This window comes from Astyanax mexicanus, chromosome 22 (assembly GCF_023375975.1).
Source record: "Astyanax mexicanus isolate ESR-SI-001 chromosome 22, AstMex3_surface, whole genome shotgun sequence".
Lineage (NCBI taxonomy): Eukaryota > Metazoa > Chordata > Actinopteri > Characiformes > Acestrorhamphidae > Astyanax > Astyanax mexicanus.
The window spans coordinates 27902806-27924218 of record NC_064429.1 but is presented as its reverse complement, the minus strand read 5'-3'; the positions used below and the strand labels follow the sequence as shown (position 1 = coordinate 27924218).

At 36.2% G+C, this 21413-nt stretch overlaps 1 protein-coding gene across 1 annotated transcript in view; it reads right to left on the bottom strand.

Moving 5' to 3' along the window:
* Positions 1 to 10378: 10378 nt before the first annotated feature.
* The window catches only part of pappab (pregnancy-associated plasma protein A, pappalysin 1b), a 136459-nt gene continuing 125424 nt past the window's right edge, over positions 10379 to 21413 (bottom strand). The window contains exon 22 of the mRNA XM_049470697.1: positions 10379 to 13372. Coding sequence (XP_049326654.1) covers positions 13268 to 13372 — 105 coding nt within the window. The 3' untranslated portion in view covers positions 10379 to 13267. The remainder of the gene's footprint in view (positions 13373 to 21413) is intronic.

Sequence of the window (21413 nt, the reverse complement as noted above, 5' to 3'; positions counted from 1 at the left end):
GCCAATGTAACCAATGGTTAATCTCATACCAGGCCAATTTAATTTAACCAATGGCTAGATTTGCTCCAGGCCAATTCAACCAATGGCTAGACTTGCACTGGGCATATTTAACCAATGGATAGACTTGCACTGGGCATATTTAACCAATGGATAGACTTGCACTGGGCATATTTAACCAATGCATAGACTTGCACAAGGCCAATTTAACCAATGGCTAGACTTGCACCAGGCAAATTTAAACAATGGCTAGACTTGCTCTAGGCCAATTTAACCAATGGCTAGACTTTTACTGGTCCAGATTAATGTAACCAATGGTTAGACTTGCACTGGGCACATTTAACCAATGGCAAGACTTGCACCATGCCAATTTAACCAATGGCTTGACTTGCACCAGGCCAATCTAACCAATGGCTAGACTTGTACCAGGCCAATTTAACCAATTGCTAGACCTGCACAAGGCCAAATTAACCAATGGTTAAACATGCGCCAATTCAAATTAACCAATGGTTAGACTTGCTCCAGGATAAATTAACCAATGGCTAGAATTGCACCAGGCCAAATTAACCAATGGCTAGACCTGCACCAGGCCAAATTAACCAATGGCTTGACTTGTACCAGGCCAGTTTAACCAATGGCTAGACTTGCACCAGGCCAAATTAACCAATGGCTAGACTTGCACTGGGCAAATTTAACCAATAGCTAGACTTGCATCAGGCCAATTTACCCAATGTTAGACTTGAACCAGTTAAACAATGGTTACACATGCACTAGGCCAATTTAACCAATGGCTAGACTTGCTCTGGGCCAATTCAATTTAACCAATGGCTAGGCTTGGACTGGGTTTAAGCAATGGTTAGACTTTCACCGGTTGTTCGGGAAAAGATTAGTATTTATGGTCTGAGGTTTTAGTTCTTCTATACATAACTGGACATAATATGATCTGTTCTTATCATATACAAAATATTCTGTATAACTTCATGTATTTCTAAATTCTGGTACTTTTTATCATGAAAACTGAATAAAAGCAGAGATGCTCGTTCCTCCCGGCGAGACGCTGCACAAGAGGCTGTCTGTACACAGCCCAACATCCACAGCTAATCCACAACAAACCTCGCTTTGCCTTTCTCACATATTCTACTATTTACATTAACCCACGTGAGCGCCTTCCATCCCTGACCTTTTTCAAAGTGTGTACACAAACACACTCGTAGGAAAAAGACCCCCCCCACCCCATCCCGGCTCCCCATTTCCCCCCAAACTGAATATATACACACACACATGTATGGGGTTTAAAACAGGGGAGGAATTCAATAGAGCAAAGAGGAGCTTTGTACGACTTTTCTCCGTTTGACATTTTGAAACACTGCGCTCACAGACGAGCGTGGGTTATTAGTGACGAGAGCGTGGCCAAGGTAAAGGGTCATTCCTTCAGAGAGGCTGTGTGCAGTGAGGTTAGACCTGTAGTTTCTAACTGTATAATATGATGAACAGACAGAAGAACACAAAACAGAGAAAGAAAAATAGGAAAAAATACAGGAAAAAAAAGAAAAAACAAAAATTTCAAATCACAATGCAACGTTTACATAGGAGACATACAAAAATAACTTAGATGAACACTGTGTAAATATAAATAAAATCATTCTTAATAAATAATTCTATTATTTACACCACCGTATATTGCTAAAAGACTTAAATTACTAAAATACTGAATAAGTAAGCAGCAAACATTACAGGCATGAGGTACAGCAAAAGGATCCTGTCGAGTTTACAGTAGAGTAATGTTCTATAATCTTCAAAAAACAAACAAACAAACAAAAACGAAAGAAAAAAAAAACATCTGCAATCAGACTTCACTTTGTTTCAATGTACTTTCAATTGAGTTTTTCATGGCTTACAAAAATATAAAAACCAAAAATACAAGCAAACAAACGAAATCAGAAACACAGTTTAACGAAAAATCGTAAAAAATAAGAAAACTTGCGGCCAAAGTGAATGCACATATTCTGATCGTTTTTATACTGAGGTTTTTTCAGAGCCTCTCCAGACCAGAACACCAGAACATGAGAACACGGTAGAAGAAGACGAGGAGACGTACACTGATGAGGAAGAGAACTTGAGAACTCAGAAGCGCTCGGTCCCTTTTTCCCTTTTTGTTCCTTTTCCCCCCCAGATTAAACCGGTTCCGATACTATAGAAGCCCATTCCCGACTCACGACCAATGATATCATCACTAAGTGAATTGCTATCTCGTTATTTTGAGATACAAAGTCATTATTTTGACATGCCCTCTGACCATTTTAAATAGTTTATTATAATGTATTATAATGTATTATCTCAAAATAATGACCTAGTATTTTAAAACAATGACTGACTTGGCATCTCTAAATAATCAGATAGTATCTCAAAATAATGACTTGATATGCCAAAAAATTATATAGCATCTCAAAATAATGGCTAATCAACTTAAAATAATGACTTAATATTTAAAAATAGTGGGATAGTATCTGAAAACCATGACTTGGTGTCTTAAATCATTATTAAGAATCTTAATGTGTGATTTTAATGCGCTAAAAATAATGAGTATCCCAAAATAACAGCTAATTATCGTAAAATAATTAAAAAGTATCTCAAAGCAGTGACTTGGCGTCTTAAAAAATGATTAAGTATCTAAAAATTTTGACTAAGTATTTTAAAATTACGACTCAAGATTTTAAAGAACTGAGGTACAATCTCAAAATAATGAGAAAGTATCTCAAAATAATGACTTGATATGCCAATAAATGATATAGCAACTCAAAATAATGAGATAGCATCTCAAATGAATGGCTAATCAACTTAAAATAATGACTTAATATTTAAAAATAGTGAGATAGCATCTCAAAACCACGACTTGGTGTCTTAAAAAATTATTTACGATTTCAAAATATCGACTAAGTATTTTAAAATAATGACTTAAGATTTTTATGAGCTAACAATAATGAGAGAGTATCCCAAAATACAGGCTAACTATTTTAAAATAATGACTTAGGGTTTCAAAATAATGAGATAGTATCTCAAAATATAAATATAAATATTAACTTGAAAAAAACTTTAAAATAATTATATCAAAATTGAATGTGCTGAAAATGATGAGATAGTATCTCAAAATAATGACTTGATATGTCAAAAAAAAAATATATATATATATAGCACCTCATAATAATGAAATAGTGTCTCAAAATAATATAGCATCGTAAAATTATGAGACAGTATCTCAGAATAGTGACATAGTACTAAAAAAAAAATTAGTTTAGCTCAAGAGTAGCTCAAGATAATGGCTTAGAGTGTTAAAACAAGACAGTATCTCTAAATAGACATTGTTTTTAAAGTGTCTAAAATGATAATGACAGTATCTTTTAATTTAAAGACACTAAATCTCAGAGTAATGAGATAGCAATTCACCTAACCGTGAGAAAATTCTGTGCTGTTTTTATGTTATTTTATTTTGAGGGTGGGATGGGCTTCTATACGATTCTGCTTCATTATGAAGTTGTGTAATTGCACGTGTACTGGCGGCATCATTTGTTCTAGGCACTCTCTCCAAGTGATACTTGATATAAAGCAGCAGTATTTCTGGTATTTATTATCATTACATACAATAGCATACAGTTTAACACTGAGCATAAAGACATTTATAAAGACTAAATATCAATATCACATGATACATTAAAAACAAAAAAAAAGAATTAACCAACCAACAAACGAACAAACGAACGGACAAACGAACAAACCAAAAAAATATATTTATATATATATATATTTATATATATAAAACTGAGCACAGATCTACGTTTGAATGCAGAACGATAAACCCACACTACTCTACCACTGTACCTACACTGTCTTTTATCACTCTATTTATTTAGTTCTTTATTTATTGCCATGCTTGCTTTTTCTAACCGGGGGTTCAGAGGTCTTTCCTTTGGATAGCCGAGGATGAAAGCTGTGCAGTATGTGTGTGTGTGTATATATATATGTGTGTGTGTGTGTTTAGGTGTTTAAAGTGAATGGATTTGGGTTGGTTTTAGTTTTTTGAGCGTATGCATGATTTAGAACAATCATTTAGAACATTTTTTAAATGATTTTTTTATAAGCTTTTTTAGGTGCTAAAATAAAAACTGTATCAAAAATTGTGGGAAAAACTGCAATTTTTCTTTCGTTTAAATACTTAAATACTACACTAATCGTCAAAAAATAGTTGCACCCAGAAGAAATAATTCTGACAGGAATTTTGGTGATTGGTGGAATTTGGTGATTTGGTGATTGGTTGTTCCATACTGTCATTAAAGCTGCGTTCACATTACAAGCCCCTTGCTCAAATCCCATTTTTTGCTCAGATTGTATTTGTCTATCTTGATGGTTCTTGCCGAGTTATGAGTCACTTAGGTTATGTCCACATTACCAGGCTGAAGTGACGGTTCACATTCACAAATGTAAGTGATCTGTATCTGTGTGTAATGTGAACGAATCTGTCCCTAAAACGCCTCACATGAAACAAAAAACACATATTGGACACCAGTGTTGGGAGTAACGGCGTTAAAACTAACGGCGTTACTAACGCCGTTACTTTTTTTCAGTAACGAGTAATCTAACTATATTACTATGACTGTAACTATAACGCCGTTACCATTTCCGACACCCCGTTACTGCACGTTACTTTAGCAGCTCTATGAACTTTTTTTTTTTATTTCGCTTTGCCCTGGTTAACCCCTCCTCTGTCCGGTGAACTTGAGCTTCTGGCCGCTGTGCCTGTGGTTTGGCGTGGTGAAGTGAGGCACAATTGTGACGATTTGCGTGCTCTAATCAATTCAGTGATTGCCGTGGACAACCCAAGTTCCGAATTAAGGACGTTAAGCTCTTTTTAGCTGCTCCGGTTTTTGTGGTGCTGCTGCTTTCTATTTTAGAGCTTAGATTCTCTGCCCGAATCCCACCTGACCTGAGGACCGACCCGAAATCAGGCTCCTATTTTTATTTTATATAAAGCTCTGGTGTGATAATCACAATGTTGCTAAGTAACCAATTATTATTGTTCACTAAAGCGAACGAAATAGCGAAAATTGAAAGTGAAAAACATTTGTGTTAACTGAATCTAATAAAAACGGTAATTAAAAGCAAAAACATAACTATCTCGAACTGTATTTTGTGTTTATAAAACTAACTAAAACGAACTGAAATTACTGATAGAATACCCTCATTTTTGTGTTTAATTTATTTATAAGCGCTGTTGTACAGCGGAGTTGTACAGCGGGAGTTGTTGTGCCGAGCGCGCGGCACTCGTGGTCCGTTAGTTCTTGTGTAAAGCGCTCGCGCTAGCAAGCCCACCCTAAAATGAACAGAAAAAATAAAAACAAAATAAAATTAAACTATAATAAAAATGAAAACTGTAATCACGTAGCTCTGGGCGCACGTGAACGCCTCCGCGTTTGACTTGCAGCATTGTGTGTAGCTGTTCTTAAAAATCATTTAAATTAAATAATAGTTCTATGCTTCTATGTTACAGTGTTAATTAACATAATTCTGATTATATTTCGCTCATTCAATCAGCCCGAAAACAGACAGTTTATGGGGCGGATCGGGTCAGGCTCATAATGACAGTTTATGGTTCGGGCTTGGGCAGAATGTGCACGGGCTCCGGCTGGGTCGGATTTTTTGGGCACGATCTAAGCTCTATTCTCTTTTGGTGAAGCTGTTATATTAATACCATTTTAACGGGCATTAAATTGTTGTTTTTGTCCATTATTTTGTTTTATATATACATATTTCTTTTGAGTGTGGCTTGGTTTGTAAAATTTCATCCCCAGACGCGTTTTTCCGCTTTTTTCAGTATTACAAGTTTTAGTAATTTTCTTTGGTTGTGTGGAGAATTTCGTTTTATTTTTTTGAAATTCGTTAGATTATATTTTTGTCAACATTTTGGGTTTATTTTCGTTTGTTATTTTTTGTTATTTTTCTAATAATAATAGTAAATGCATAATTGATTTCCTTTTTTTGACGGGCGAATAATAAAAAGTAACGCGATAGTTACTTTTACTGGTAACTAATTACTTTTATAGTGGAGTAACTCCGTTAGTAACTCAGTTACTTTTTTGGAGAAGTAACGAGTAACTATAACTAATTACTTTTTCAAAGTAACGTGCCCAACACTGTTGGACACATATGGAGTGAAGAAACAGCAAACAGCTGGTCTGAAGTTCATGCTCAGGTCGAGGAGGTGAAAAAAGGTCAGGTGGTTTGCTTTTTCTGTTTTTGCAGCTACAGCTGCACAGCTGCACCAAGAGATGTGTGGGTATATGAAGGGTTATGTTCACATAACAAGGCTAAAGTGACTCAAATCTGATTTTTTGCTCAAATATGAATCAGATCTGATTTTTTCAAGGCTGTGTGAACGTGCCAAATCAGATTTTTCCAAATCAGATTTGAATCACTTTCATATGTTGTTCTAAATCAGATATGTATCCGATCCATGGACATGTGACATGAATGTGAACGGTCTAATCAGAATTCTTCCTCGACTCCAGCAAAAGATGCTCCACATATGAGCTGCTAACAAACGCATCCATTTCCCTTTATAAAGCTACGAGTCGTCTCTCAAATATGTTGTTTTTTTTGTTGTTGGTGAAGAAGGAGACGTTTATACAGGTATCAATATGCACATATGAGGCGGCGTTTCAGGGACAGATTCGTTCACATTACACACAGATACAGATCAATTACATTTGTGAATAAATATTAACCGTCAAGATAGACAAATCCGATCTGAGCAAAAAGATGGATTTGAGCAATGTGGGTTGTAATGTGAATGTAGCCAAAGTGACTCAAATCTGATTTAAAAAAAATCAGATCTGGAACATTCACACAGTCATGAAAAAAAAAATCAGATCTGAGGCACATTAAGTCACTTCAGACTGATAATGTGAACGTAGCCTAAGTGACTCAAAACTCCGCAAGAATGGCAGCGAGTCCACCAAGACCAACAATTTCACAAAACGCCAGATCACCTTTGTTCTCCATTACAGGCAGTTTGACTTTAACTCAATGTTAATTATGTTAATAACCAGTGAACCTACATCACTCTGATGCGTTATTTCAGCAGGACAATGCTCATCCACATGCTGCTGTCGTTGTCTCAAATACTTGATCATATTTGAGCTGCATGGAATGGAATATCCCATTGACTTCATGATGAGATTTTATCTTGCATGTTGGGATACAAACGTACACAATGTACACAACATTTCAGAATGTTTAACTGTTTATAATAACTATTTTTATTATAATTATTTTAATTTTCCTGGTAACATTTATTTTCTTAATGAACAGCACTGCAATCTGAGGCTTCCTTTTGGGTCCAACAATTTTTGCAACACCTTTTTGGTTGACGATGAGCGAACATAGATAATAATAATTAAAGATGATGCAGCAACAATATTAACGAAATAAATGTAATGGCGACACAATGACCTGTCGGACCAAAGCAGCTTTTGTATGGTAAACTTTTTTAAGTTATTTAAGTTTTTATCGTTTGTTTTACGACATACTTTTAATTTGAATTTTAATACAAAGACAAGTGCAGTAACTGAGGTGGATGATATTTATATATATTTATATACAGGGGTTGGACAATGAAACTGAAACACCTGTAATTTTATTGTGGGAGGTTTCATGGCTAAATTGGAGCAGCCTGGTGGCCAATCTTCATTAATTGCACATTGCACCAGTAAGAGCAAAGTGTGAAGGTTCAATTATCAGGGTAAGAGCACAGTTCTGCTCTAAATATTGCAATGCACACAACATTATGGGTGACATACCAGAGTTCAAAAGAGGACAAATTGTTGGTGCACGTCTTGCTGGCGCATCTGTGACCAAGACAGCGAGTCTTTGTGATGTATCAAGAGCCACGGTATCCAGGGTAATGTCAGCACACCACCAAGAAGGACCAACCACATCCAACAGGATTAACTGTGGATGCTGTAAGAGGAAGCTGTCTGAAAGGGATGTTCGGGTGCTAACCCGGATTGTATCCAAAAAACATAAAACCACGGCTGATCAAATCACGGCAGAATTCAATGTGCACCTCAACTCTCCTGTTTCCACCAGAACTGTCCGTCACCACAATACATTATTGTGGTCTAAAACCAGGTGTTTCAGTTTCATTGTCCAACCCCTGTATATATTTCTATATATATATATATATATATATATATATATATATAAACTGTTTTATAGTGATATACTCAAAGAGCCCCCGCTCCCCCCTTTTGTCCAGTACTGTAGACATGAACACGTGATGTCTACACGTGTAGACATGAACACGAGAAAGAATCTACATAGTCCTAATTTTATTCTATAATCGTATCCCATCCATCCATCTTCCCGCGACCGCAGAACACAATAGGAGCATTTCTTTACAAATGTAATCCATAAAAACCTAAATTTGCCGAAATGGCTTGTTGAACCAGCGCAACCTCTGTTTCTGCTGAATGTGCAGTCTTGCATTTCCACAACTACATCTACTCCCGTTCCCACATTATCAGGAACAGATGCAGGAGAGGACGCCGCCGCTTGTGCGTGTCCGTGCGAGTTCACGGACGCTGCTCTGATAAATGTCTCTCAGCTGTTCTGCTGAACTTTACTTACGGTATAAATGTGTGAATATCTGTGTAGTTTACCTTTTATTACTGTATGTAATGAAAAATCGGCAAAATACAGCTCTGGAAAAAAATAAGAAATCACTTAAAAATGATGAGTTTCTTTGATGATCCCAAGCCTTTGATGAAACCAAGCTGAACTGCTTAAATTTTTGCACCAGGAGTAAAGGCATAAAGTTATCCAAAAGCAGTGTGTAAGACTGATGGAGGAGAACATGATGCCAAGATGCATGAAAAAAAACTGTGATTAAAAACCAGGGTTATTCCACCAAATATTGATTTCTGAACTCTTAAAACTTTATGAATATGAACTTGTTTTCTTTGCATTATTTGAGGTCTGAAAGCTCTGCATCTTTTTTGTTATTTTATTTCATTTCTCATTTTCTGCAAATAAAATGCTCTAAATTACAGTTTTTTGTTTTAATTTGGAAGGAATGTTGTCCGTTTTCCAACAATGTTCATTTTATTGAAACATCTACCTATAAAAAGCAAAATCAAAAAAAAAAAAAAAAAACTGATTCAGAAACTGAAGTGGTCTCTTCATTTTTTCCAGAGCTGTATTTACAGCGTGGAACTGCAGTGTTTTGCTATTCGGAAGAAAGATTAAAAAGTTACCAGGAACAATAAATCATTACAGTTTTAGTCTAATTTGAGCAACTCTTAAGGCCATTTCACACTGTTTTAGTACATTTTTATGTACGTCAAGTTTTACGAATGAATGCAGAAATCTACGTTACATGATGCTTCTTTATCTAGTCATTTTTAAACGTTTATATTGGTACTTCCTTTTCTTTTTTCATGTTCGTTAAAAACAAAGCTATAGCTTACCTCGATAAGTAGTAAGTAATAAGTAGGGAAAAAAGGAGCAGAAAGCACAACAAGCAGAGAAACTGAAAGAATGAACACTTATGAGAGCTGTGGAGATTCTGGCATCGCAATGCTCATTGCTATCTTACACCACGTCAACAAACCTGTATAGCATAGCTTTGGAGTTTAGGAATGAATTGACACTGATGTGTGGTGGTCTGGAAGTGAGGTGTGTTCAGGTACATTTCTGGCATATTTCTATCCTGGCAATGTGAAATACAGGTGTGCCACTGACTGATTAAAACCCTGACAACAATCCTATTTTAGCCATGCAGGAGTGCTGTGCGCACTGTGTGCCCAAAGGATGCGTTGTAGAGCGCAAATTCAGCATCTAACTCAACAATAACTAACAGAATAAAGAATAAAATATAATTGCTGTTCCTTTAAATGAGCTGATGGTGTATCTTCACAGCTTTAAAGCGCAGGTCAGTATCCTCTGCTGAGACGCACAAAAGCGCTGCGCTGTTAAGATACGAATGTGCCAAAGTCAGAGCTCACCTGGCTCTTAAAGAGAAAATGAAAATGGGCACACTGATTGGTTTATTTGACGTTACGCCGCCAAAACACACCCATTATTAATTAAAATAATTGGTTCATGCCTTTTTCGTGTTTAGAGCCACCGACACGCCCTAAATCCAGCTGTGTGATCTGCAAGTTCCAAGTTGACCGATGCACTATAGATCACTTAAATAGGGCACAAAGTTTCGCTATGTTAATAAAATGTATCATTTTTTTACTCAGTGTGAAAGGGCCTCAAGTTTATATATATATATATATATATATATATATATATATATATATATATATATATATATATATATTATATTTATTGAGCTACACAGAATTGTGTAATGGTTCACAATGGTCAAGAAGGTCTGGTGTCATGTACTATCGCTGGACACCATTAGGAACCTCTACAACTACAACTCCACAATCAACCTGTATTACACACACTACCTCTAATTGTTCCCAAATCAGTCTGAATATTTCATAATTTATTGTTCCTACTACTAGAACTCCATTTCATCTCATAAAATGTACATTTCGTCTGGATGCAACAGTTTTCTTGATGATAAGTGATCTATCCTCACTAAATTAAAGGTGAAACACAAATTTTGCTGGACATCCGATAAGATGACTGCAAAACTTGAGAGAGAAAATTCCTTCTTCAGAGTGCTATGAAACTTTCATTCGTTAAATTTACGACTTAAGATAAAAAGACTTCCTCCTAATTGCAGGGTGGCAGAAATATGCTTTTATTTTTAAATTCGGGAACTTATTTGATGAGAAAGTCCTGCTCTGCTCACTATTTTCTTTTTTTTTTTACTTCGGTAACATTTTGTCGGTGTCAAACAAAAAAGCCTTGTATCTCCAAAATGGCAGCTTTTTTATAACTTTCACTGAAAGTCAATGTGAAAAAGTCATTTTTGAGCATTTCTATTGTTTCATTCATCATGATATTTGGACACAGTGTGAACAGAGTGTGAACAATGGTCAGATTCAAATTCAAAGAAAATTAAGCAAAAATGAAGATACAAGGTTGTTTTTTTTTGCATAAACAAATAAATGAATCCATACGCCCTGTTTAGTATTGCGCTCTACAGCGCACAAGGTATACACACGCATGCCAAAAGTCATGGGACGACACCACGTACTGTAAAGGGATCACGAAGTGTGTTACTCCAGGAGGCAGCTTGTGGGGGAATGCCCACGGCTGTATAAGTTGTGAGGTGTTCTCTTGTTAGCACAGTTCCTGTTCCAATGACATTTAGCATGTTGGTGTAAAGTTTTACTGAAACTATAACTGAACTGAAACTATGTGAGTTGCTGAGTGAATGTGAATTTCATACATTGGCTTTTAATCTCTGTACAAATTGGTAAGAAGCACCTAACTGTGTGTGTGTGTGTGTGTGTCACACAATAACCTTGTATCTCCAGTATCCTCAATAGCCTCAAAAACTTCCTAACTTATAGTGGAAGTCAATGTAAAAGAGTGAGAATTGTATTCATTTTGGAGCACTATTCGCTATTCTATTGGTCCGTTCACAATGGAGATATGAGGTTACTGCGCGGCAGTGACTGTAAGGCTGCGTTATGGTCAGAGGTACGGCTGAAGGTAGACTGTGTATACAAGGTTACGCTCAATAGAACACAACGTGAGATTTTGGCTGCACTGCCAAAGCAGCGAAACTAGCAGCAACAGCTGTGCTAACACAACTCTGTTCTCATCTCCTCGCAGCCAGTTTCTCTTCCTCTCTTCCTCTCTTTCTCTCTCGCTATCTCTCGCTCGCTCGCTATCCATCCCTCTCTTCATCTATCCCTCCTTTTTCCTCCATTCACTCGCTTGTCCGCTACTCCCTCCCTCCCTCACTCCCTCCCTCTCGCTTTCTCTCTCTCTGTCACACACAGCTGGAGATGAAATTCATCGGATTAGCGCCTTTATTTTTTTTTAGGTGAAACTCTTCAGGTTTAGATGTGCGTATCTTCTGAAAGGTCCAGAGGGTTTGCTTTTTGTCTGGTTGGCGATTTACTGCCACACCAGCTGGCTGCACCAACCGCTACCGCTACGTTCCTATCCACCACCCTCAGTTTCCTATGCTTCTTGGGTCCAGAAGAGCATCTATCAGAATGCTCTGGTGGGATTCGGTTCAATTGGTGAAAGAGCATTTAGTAGTTTTAGCTTTTCCTATGCTGAATCAGACTAGATAGCTGATTAACAATAGAATAAAACTCAAAAAGAGAGTCATTAGGGGTGTAAAAAAATATCAAAGAACATACTGAAGTATCACAATACTGTATTGATCGATTTTCAAAACCACAGTATCGATTTTTAAGTATTAGTTTACATGTAAAGGTTGGTGTCAGAAGTGATTCATTTTGCTGAATCACTCTGTTTGTGTTGATTCTGATCTTCTTATTGGATAAAAGTCTCAAACTTTTCTTTTACTCAGATTATGGAAATATAATAACTCAAAAATTGGATTTAAAACAATTGTAAGTAATATTTCACTGCAGTTTACTACAGTATCGAAATATATCGCGATATATTGAATCGTAACCCCTGTATCGTGATACGTACAGTACCATATCGCCAAGTAATTTGTACAGCTTTTATGAATGGCTCAAGCTCTACAATAACGGGCATGAATATATCCACACTATATTTGCTGAGATTTTCTTTCCAACAAATTTAATTTCTTAAATTTTATGTTTAATCTTTTTGTTTTCTATTATTTATTTTTTTATTACTATCTGTGACCTTGCTGCAATTGAAACTTAAATTGGAACCTTAGAGAAAGAATATGTAAAAAGACTTAAAAAAAAAGGAATAAAATTGGCTGTTCCAGGTTATCAATACTTTGAAACAACTTCAAAGTCTTCTCGTATTGTATTCATTACTAATTTCAACCCTATTGAATCATAAGTATTTGTTGTACTGTAATTGAACTGTATTGATGTTGTCTGTTGGGTTGGGTGGCATCATTACCCTGGTGGGTGGGTGTTGCTCTGAATGAGGGGTCGAGGGCTTGGCGTAGTCGGCAGCAGCAGCGGCAGCAGCAGCGGCGGCGGCGGTGGTGGTGACGGCGGGCATGTACGGGAACAGTGTGAGTGGATTGGCCCTCTTGTAAGCAGCATGGAGAGAGAGGAATGTTTCTTTTTTTTTCTCCGTTTTTACCCCCCGTCAGGTGCTCCCGGGGGTCGACGGCCCGCTCTCAGCCCAGCGTGTGGTGCCGGAGCCCCTTGCTGTTCTCCTGGGCCTTTGGGTCCCGACACGCGCAGTCATCTCGGGTGTCGCAGGTCATGGGGAATGGGATTACCTGGAAAAGAGCCAGCATAATAGGTTAGAGCACGCAGGGGAAACGGTTTTCTATTTCTACAGACTTTTTTGAAGGGAGTACTGAGCTGTTTTGGCTTTTAAAACTCTAAAAAAAAAAAATTTCAAATTATTTTTAAATTATTTTAAACATTAATAAGACTTCAGACTACACACTTTAGCCAACTCCTGTAATTTCTGTATTTTTTTTACAGTAAAATCATACAGTATATAACTGTTTAACAATGTTTTCTTTTGTTAAACTGTAGAATGCAATGCATAATGGGATGCCCTATAAAAAACAGCTGTCACCTGTACAGTATATACAACTGTATCATCTGTGGGAAAAAACAGGTGTTTATATTTAAAACATTTCATAGAAATTTTGTTCTGCTTTGTTTTGAGACTAGAAACAGCCTACAAACATCCCTAATTTGCATAATCGGTGTGTCTTCCCATGCCTAACTCACCAGCAGATATGTTTTATATAATGGTTGTTTGCTTGGCCACATGGTTGTAGGTCTTAAGAGCATTTTTAAGAGGTCTTACGAATTACGTTGTAAATGCCTTAAAAATCATTAATAATCAGTTACAACACATAATTAGAAAGGGCAATGATATACATGGCTTTGGGTTCACTATTTGGCAAACAACAGGTCATTGATGCCCTTTCTACGTATGTGTTATAACTGTTTATTAATGATTTTTAGGCATTTGCAACCTAATTAGTAACCACTAATAAACTAATTGTAAACCATTTATAAACACTTTATAAAGGTAGTCTTATTTTAAAGTGGTACCGTGTTCAAATTCTGATGAGCTTATGATTTGCTAACATTTTAATATGAATATTCATGCTGATCAATAAGTGTCGTGTGAGCATTTCATATTCAAATTCTGATGAACTACTGTTTTGTTCACATCTACTGATCATTAGATAAAAATATATTAATGAAAGTTATTATAAAGTGTTAACAAAAAACATGTATTATATAGTCAAAACAGCTTTTAGAAATGAGTCCAAAGCCAAATCAGACATAAGGTTGTGAGTAGAAGTTAGAATTCAATCTGATTGAATGTATTTATCTTCCGAAGTTCAGTCATGTGACTCCTTTGCTGTGTTCCCTCCACTGGCTTCCTGTTGCCGCCCGCATCCGATTCAAAACCCTGACGCTGGCCTACAAGGCAAAAAACGGACCAGCTCCTTCATACTTGCACATCTGCACCAAGAGCTCTTAGAGCTTCCAGTACGGCTCGGCTCGAACCTCCATCACTCAAAACACACAGAAAACAGACATCCAGACTCTTCTCTGTGCTGGCACCAAGGTGGTGGAATGAACTTCCACTGGATGTCAGAACAGCAGAGTCACTCGCGGTCTTCAAACGTCGACTGAAGACACATCTTTTTAAAGAGTTCCTAAACTAAAAAAAAAAAAAAAAAAAAAGGTTCCTAGGGTTCTAAACATGATTAAGTTCTATGTATCTCTTGATCCTAGTCTACAAACTAGCTTTGGATATCTGAAGTAACTTTGAAGCACTGTTGTAAGTTGCTCTGGATAAGGGCGTCTGCTAAATACCGAAAATGTAAATGTATTTTGCCAGCTTTTAAATGTAAGTTTAAAAAAAAGTCGAAACTGAGAAAAAGCTGAGATTTGTTTACAGTGTTACAGTGCTTTACAGTGCTGTCTTCAGTTGTGTGTAACATCTCTCTCAGTCCTCACATCACACCGACTCGCTAAGGCTGCATTTCTTTAGGAGGCAATTCAATCTATCATGGGGTTTGAGTGTAAGTCAGTTGAGCTCCTCAAGCTCCGCCCACAAACAAGCAGCTTTCTACTTCTTCACAACTGTTTCCAATTTGGATAAGCTGCACAGAATGCTGACAGCATTCCCAAATCAAGTCTCATCCCCAAACACATAAACTATTACAGTTAAGAGTTTGGCAGTTTACATCTTGCAGCAACAAGCAATTGTGGTGAGAGGATCATGCTCTCATTCCACATGACTGTGTAAAAAACTGTGCTGCGTGTTGGCAAGAATCTGCCCATACCACATGGGTCACGATACTGGAGTCACAATTCAGTATATTCAGTGAGTGCAACACTGTGAGCCATGTGATTTATTCCTATTATTTTAAATCAAATTTCAGAGAATCTGAAGAAATCTCTGAGCACCAAAAGAGACAGATGAGAGAGAAAGAGAGAAAGATGGTTAATACTGGATGCTGGTGATCTTCGGGCCCTCAGGTGGCTTTTAATGCTCCATTAAAAAAGGCTGCACTGATTCTGTACAGTTGAATATAGATGTTTCTGTAAGTGTTCGTGAGCCTATGCAGTGATATGATGCAAGACACTATAGATTACTGATTCTAAATGTAAATATATATGTATATATATATATCAGACATGCCAAGTTGCTTAAAAAAAAGTTGATTAGGGAGGTTACCATACCACCAACCCTCCCGCAGCTTCAGGGAGACTTGGTTTGTCTGATATATATATATATATATTTGGACACACCATAAATTCAGTGTTTTTTCATTATTTGAAAAAGTAATCCAAACAACATGGACTTATTTAGTAAACAAAAAAGTGTTAAACAAACCAGAATATGTTACATATTTTAGATTCTTCAAAGAAGCACCTCTTGCTTAGATGACAGCTTTGCACATCTTTATGAGGTAGAGTCACCTGAAATAGCTTTCAGTTAACAGCTGTGCTGAACTTGTCATGAGTTAATTACTCAAATTTCTTGTCTCTTAATGTTAGTTTAAGAGCATCAGTTGTAAAGTTGTGAAGAGGTAGAGTTACTGATATACAGTGGATAGCTCTATTTAAGTAATTTTCTAATCCATATTATAGCAAGAACTACTTAAGTAAAGTAAATAAAACAAAAACTACTACTTTAAATCCATAAATACTGTATGTAAGTCCTTATGTTCAATAATGACACTGCATTTCATCATCACCTAAAATTGGGACCTAAAATAGGGAATACACAAGCTATGCTAAACTAAATAGTTACCAAATAATTCACAATTTGATTCTGCAATTTTATAACTGAGTTAAAAAAATCTAAGGTTCTACAGGTTAAAAATGAAGGACTGTCAATCCAAATAATTTCAAGAACTTTTCAAGAAAGTATCTTCAAGTGCGCTTGCACAGATAATAAAAAAATGTTATGATGATGAAACTGGCTCTCATCAAGATTGGCCCAGGAAAGGAAGATCAAGAGTTTCTTCTGTTGTACAGGAGAAGTTTATCAGAGTTACCAGCCTCAGAAACCACAAGCTCCCCAGATAAGAGCACCTAAATTCTTCACAGAGTATTTTGGTTTGTTTAACATTTTTACGTTACTACACTGAAAAAAAAATATTGGCACAACTTAACTCAGTTATATTTGCTTTGACTACAAATTTAAGTTCATTTATTTTATTTAACCTAACGAACTCAAAACTAGACGATACCTTGAATCAGTTATACTTATTTAACTAAACTGAGTTTTGTTCACACAATAGTTTAATTAAGTATTACAAGAAGATATTAAGATCTTAAAGAAGATAGTTTAACTACAATATATATATATACACATATATTACTATTTTCAACATGCTTAACACATTTTAAAAAAACTATTAACACAGATAGTATAATACAACAGCTGCGTAAAAGCAACAACTGTTACGCCAAGCCAACATACCATGACCATAAGGAACACAGAATAAAGGTAACTTACTCTTACAGCCTACAACACTGGGGTCCACCAAAGAACACACACATTACACCCAAGCACACCTAGAATATGGTAGCTTTGAGTAACAGACAACACAAAGATGGTAAGTAATGGATAGGCCACACCCAATATGCAAATATATAGTACCAGGAGCCTTATGGGAAAGCTGTATGAATCAACACTGATGAAAGACCCTTGGCACATGTGTAGCATAGTAAAAGTTGGTTGAAAGCTTTTTTTTTTATTGGCTCCATAAACATTTTTATGTTTTTAGGTTGAAGCTCTCTGAACTTGTTTTTATTGAGTTGTACTGGTTGGTAAGTTCCTTTAACTTAATAATAATTGTTCTTCTGACTAAAACACTAAATTCCTTTTTAGAGTGTATATAATTCCTTATGTGTTCCTTCATAGTCTGATAGAGTCAGTACACGCTAAAAAGTGATTTTATGTTTTAGTCAGAAGATCTAAAATTATGAAGTTGAGTGAACTCACCGGAACAACTCAATAAAATGAGAAAATTGAAAACCTACAAATGTTTGTTGAACCAATGAAAAAAATGTGATTTGAATAAATTTTCAGTATACTACACATGCACCAAGGCTCTTTCTACAGTGTTGGTTCATACAGCTTTCCCATTGGCTCCTGGCACCATATATTTGCATACTGGGTGTGGCCTAGCCATCTTTGTGTTGTCAGTCACCCAATGCTACCTTATTCTGGACATGCGCTAATGTAATATATGTGTTGATTGTCAGCTCTCAGTGTTGTAGGCTGTCAGAGCAAGTTACCTTTTTTCGGTGTTGCTAATGCTCACAGTATGTTGGTTTAGAGCTACAGAGTTTATACAGTGTTATTTAACCTAACTCAGTCATCATTTTGACTTAACTGAGTCAAAGTCAAACTGTTATCATTTTGCTGTGACTTAAAATTGTATATGTTTACAACTTAACTAAGCCAAAAGCAAAGGCAAAATGATAACTTAGTTAGGTTAAATAACAATAGTAGAGTTAAGCTGAGTCATTAAATATTTTTGTTCAGTGTATAGGGACAAAGAATTCAGCCAGAAACAGACATGCATGCATTTTGACATTAGTGTTTTTGCTTTATAAAATAATTTTTTTGCCTATCCATAAAACAACAATTGAATTGAAGTTTTTTCATGGACAAAAAATACATTTTTTTGTCTAAACGAAGCCAAAAACCTCTAATTTTTCTTTTTTTAGATATCCAGATACATGTGGATGAGGGACTCAAATCTAATGCCCTCCCTCACCTTCAGTGTGAACGGTACAGTAGCGTATTGTTTCCTGCTGCTTCCTAAACCTCCACAGGTCTGCACTCTGCACTCGCTCAGTCTAAAGTGAACATCACAGGGCAGCAGCGGGACAGGGCTCGAGTGTGCGGACGGCGGGAAGGAACAAGGCCTTTCTTGTGTTGGGGAGCCGGTGGAGGGTGGAATGGCCTCTCTTTGCCCTGTGAAACACACAGGGCTTCCCTCTCTGTGTCCCCATACACCGTGGGGGACTTTCCCAACTATAAATCTGCTCCATTCACCATGCCCACAAGCTCCGGCTCACAACATAACAGCCGCCACAGCCATACTCCTCATTACAAGCCGCCAACACTTCTGACTTCAGCCTCGCTCAGTGTGTGTGTGTGTGTGTGTCAAAAAATGTTTTTGTTGCCCTCAAGCATCTCTAGAATTGTTTAAAAAAAAGAAAAAAAAAAGAGCTCCAGTGACTAAAAGCCATTACACGTTCTCTCTGGGCTCTGTCTGTTTTGAAGGCATAATTATTACAGGCTTGACTAATAGCAGACACAGAATTCCATATATACACCACGGAGAACCTCAGGCACACAGTCCTTCTACTGTAAACAATAAGCTGCTGTTTGGAAATTAAAACGAATAAAAAAAAAACAATAAAAAAAAACAAGACAGGTTCCATTTCAAGTGTTTCTCAAGTGTTTAACTCTATTTAACTCCTGCAGTGTGAATAAACAGTAAACATAATGTGTAGGAAGTGCTGCATTTCATCACTGTCCAATGAAAATGATGTATCTCCAAACCAGCAACTTTACAGGATAGATACAGGATAAAAACCTTCTTAACTGTCAATGGAAGTCAATGTAAAATTATAAGTTTATTCAAACATACTTACAAATATATTAATATGACAGGTTTATGGAAAACACAAAGTAGGAAGATCTGAGGTTTGACAGTCTAAATAAGCGTGGAATCAAATTTACAAATTTTCAGCTTTAAATATTTGCAACCTAATTAATAACCATTAATAAACTAAGTAATAAACCATTCATAAACCCTTTATAAAGGTAGTCTTATTTTAAAGTGGTACCAAAAATTATTACATGCCATTCATGTGTTGAGACAGTGAGAGTTGTTCAGGTCACTTTGGAGAATGGGTCCATTTAGTCTAGACGTTACAGTGTAATGGTCATGTTTTGGGTGGTAAACTAAAAGAAAAAGTGGTATAAAGGATATAAAGGAGATTTTTCTTGTTTTTCATTGGACAACAATGATTTGCAGACTCTGTACTCTTTAAAGATGTAGCAAATTTGTATTGCAAAGTAAAATCTTTAAAATTTATGCAAAGCTCAACTGAGTTCATAGTAACAGGCTCAGCATGCCAGAAACTGCACTTTGTAACGTTGCTGAAGCGGACAGAGACCGATACTTGAGTAAAAGTACTTCTTAAAAATTGCATTGGAGCAAAAGTATTAATTAACTCCAAGATCCAAAATATACGAAAAAAAAAAACAAAGTTATACTGGAGTAAAGTACAGGTCCAAACATTCAGTACTGAAGTACAGCATTGAAGTAGTTCTACTATAACTACTACATGATGGGTCACAATGCTAGTTTCTGTCTCATTTGATATTAACCAATAAGAGTAGATTAAAAGGTATTTGTTTTGCACAGACATCCATAGACTACTTTATATTTTTCTCATATATTTGCTAATTTATAAAACACTAAAAAAAAATATTGGCTCAACTAAACTCAGTCAAGTTATCTTTTAGCTTTGGCTCATTTAAGTTGTAAATATGTAGAATTTTAAGTTAATTCAACTTAACTGAGTCAAAGTTGCATGATACCTTGAAACCGAGTTTTGTTTACACAACAATAGTTTAAACAATAGTGATCACTAGAAAGACAGAAAAAAATTACTAAAAGTTGGTTGAAATCACATTTTTTCTTCGGCTCAACAAACATTTCTCTGAACTCATTTTGTTGAGTTGTACTGGCCGGTAAGTTCACTCAACTTGATAATATTACTGTAGTTCTCCTGACTTAAACAAACAAAATCACTTTTTAAAATGTGTAGAGTTCCTAAGGTGAATCTAAAAACATTATGTTATATATCAGATTTTGACGTTTGCTTATTGATACAGATATTGGTACAGAAACTATGATGCCATAATACACTCTAAACCCATACGTTGTTTGAACTCAAATGATTTCTAAACAATACTCAACTATTTTAAGTTAGTTAAACATTTGTGGGCACATATACATTTAAACTGAGATCTTTGAGTTGAAACTACTTAAAATAACTGAGTTTAGTCTGTTTTGCCATTGGCAGCTTCTTTTCCATTGGCTTCTGTCACAATCTATTTGCATACTGGGTGTGTCCAACAGTTTCTGACTAAGACTCACCATCAGTGTGTAGTGATTCCCCCTGGGCTCCCTTAGAAATAAATCAAATTCCCCTTTAGTTGTAATAACTTGATGTTTTAATTTATGCTAACTTAAGTTTTTGTTCCCCATTACTTTAAAAATTGAGCAAACCGGCTGCCTTAAAAAAGTTAAGTAAACTCCGGTCTTACAGTATAACAAAAATAAAAGTTCCCCTTTAGTTGTCATAACTAACATAAGTTATGCTAACTCAAGTTTTCATTACCCATTACTTAACTTTTTTAAGTAAATTCAACTTATCAGAGCTTACAGTGATCTAACACATGATTTATGAGGTATAAGGTAGACTATCAGCCTTAACCTTATCACATTAAGTGAATATGCTATTAAATGTAATATTAATATCACAATATTAGTAATTTACAGTGCGGTTTGACCCACAGCGCTGTTTGTTTGAGAGGAAACGCTTGAGAAAGCTGTAGTCAGGTAGTCAACACAAACACAGCCAGTCGCACATCTCTCCCTGTTCGTCCCCGGGACCCCAACATCTGGATAGTATAAATATGGTGTATTTCACAAGCGTGAGACAAGCTCAAACACAAGCCTTAACAGAGCTGGCGCTGAGACATGGGCATGCACTGACCAGAGTGGAACACAC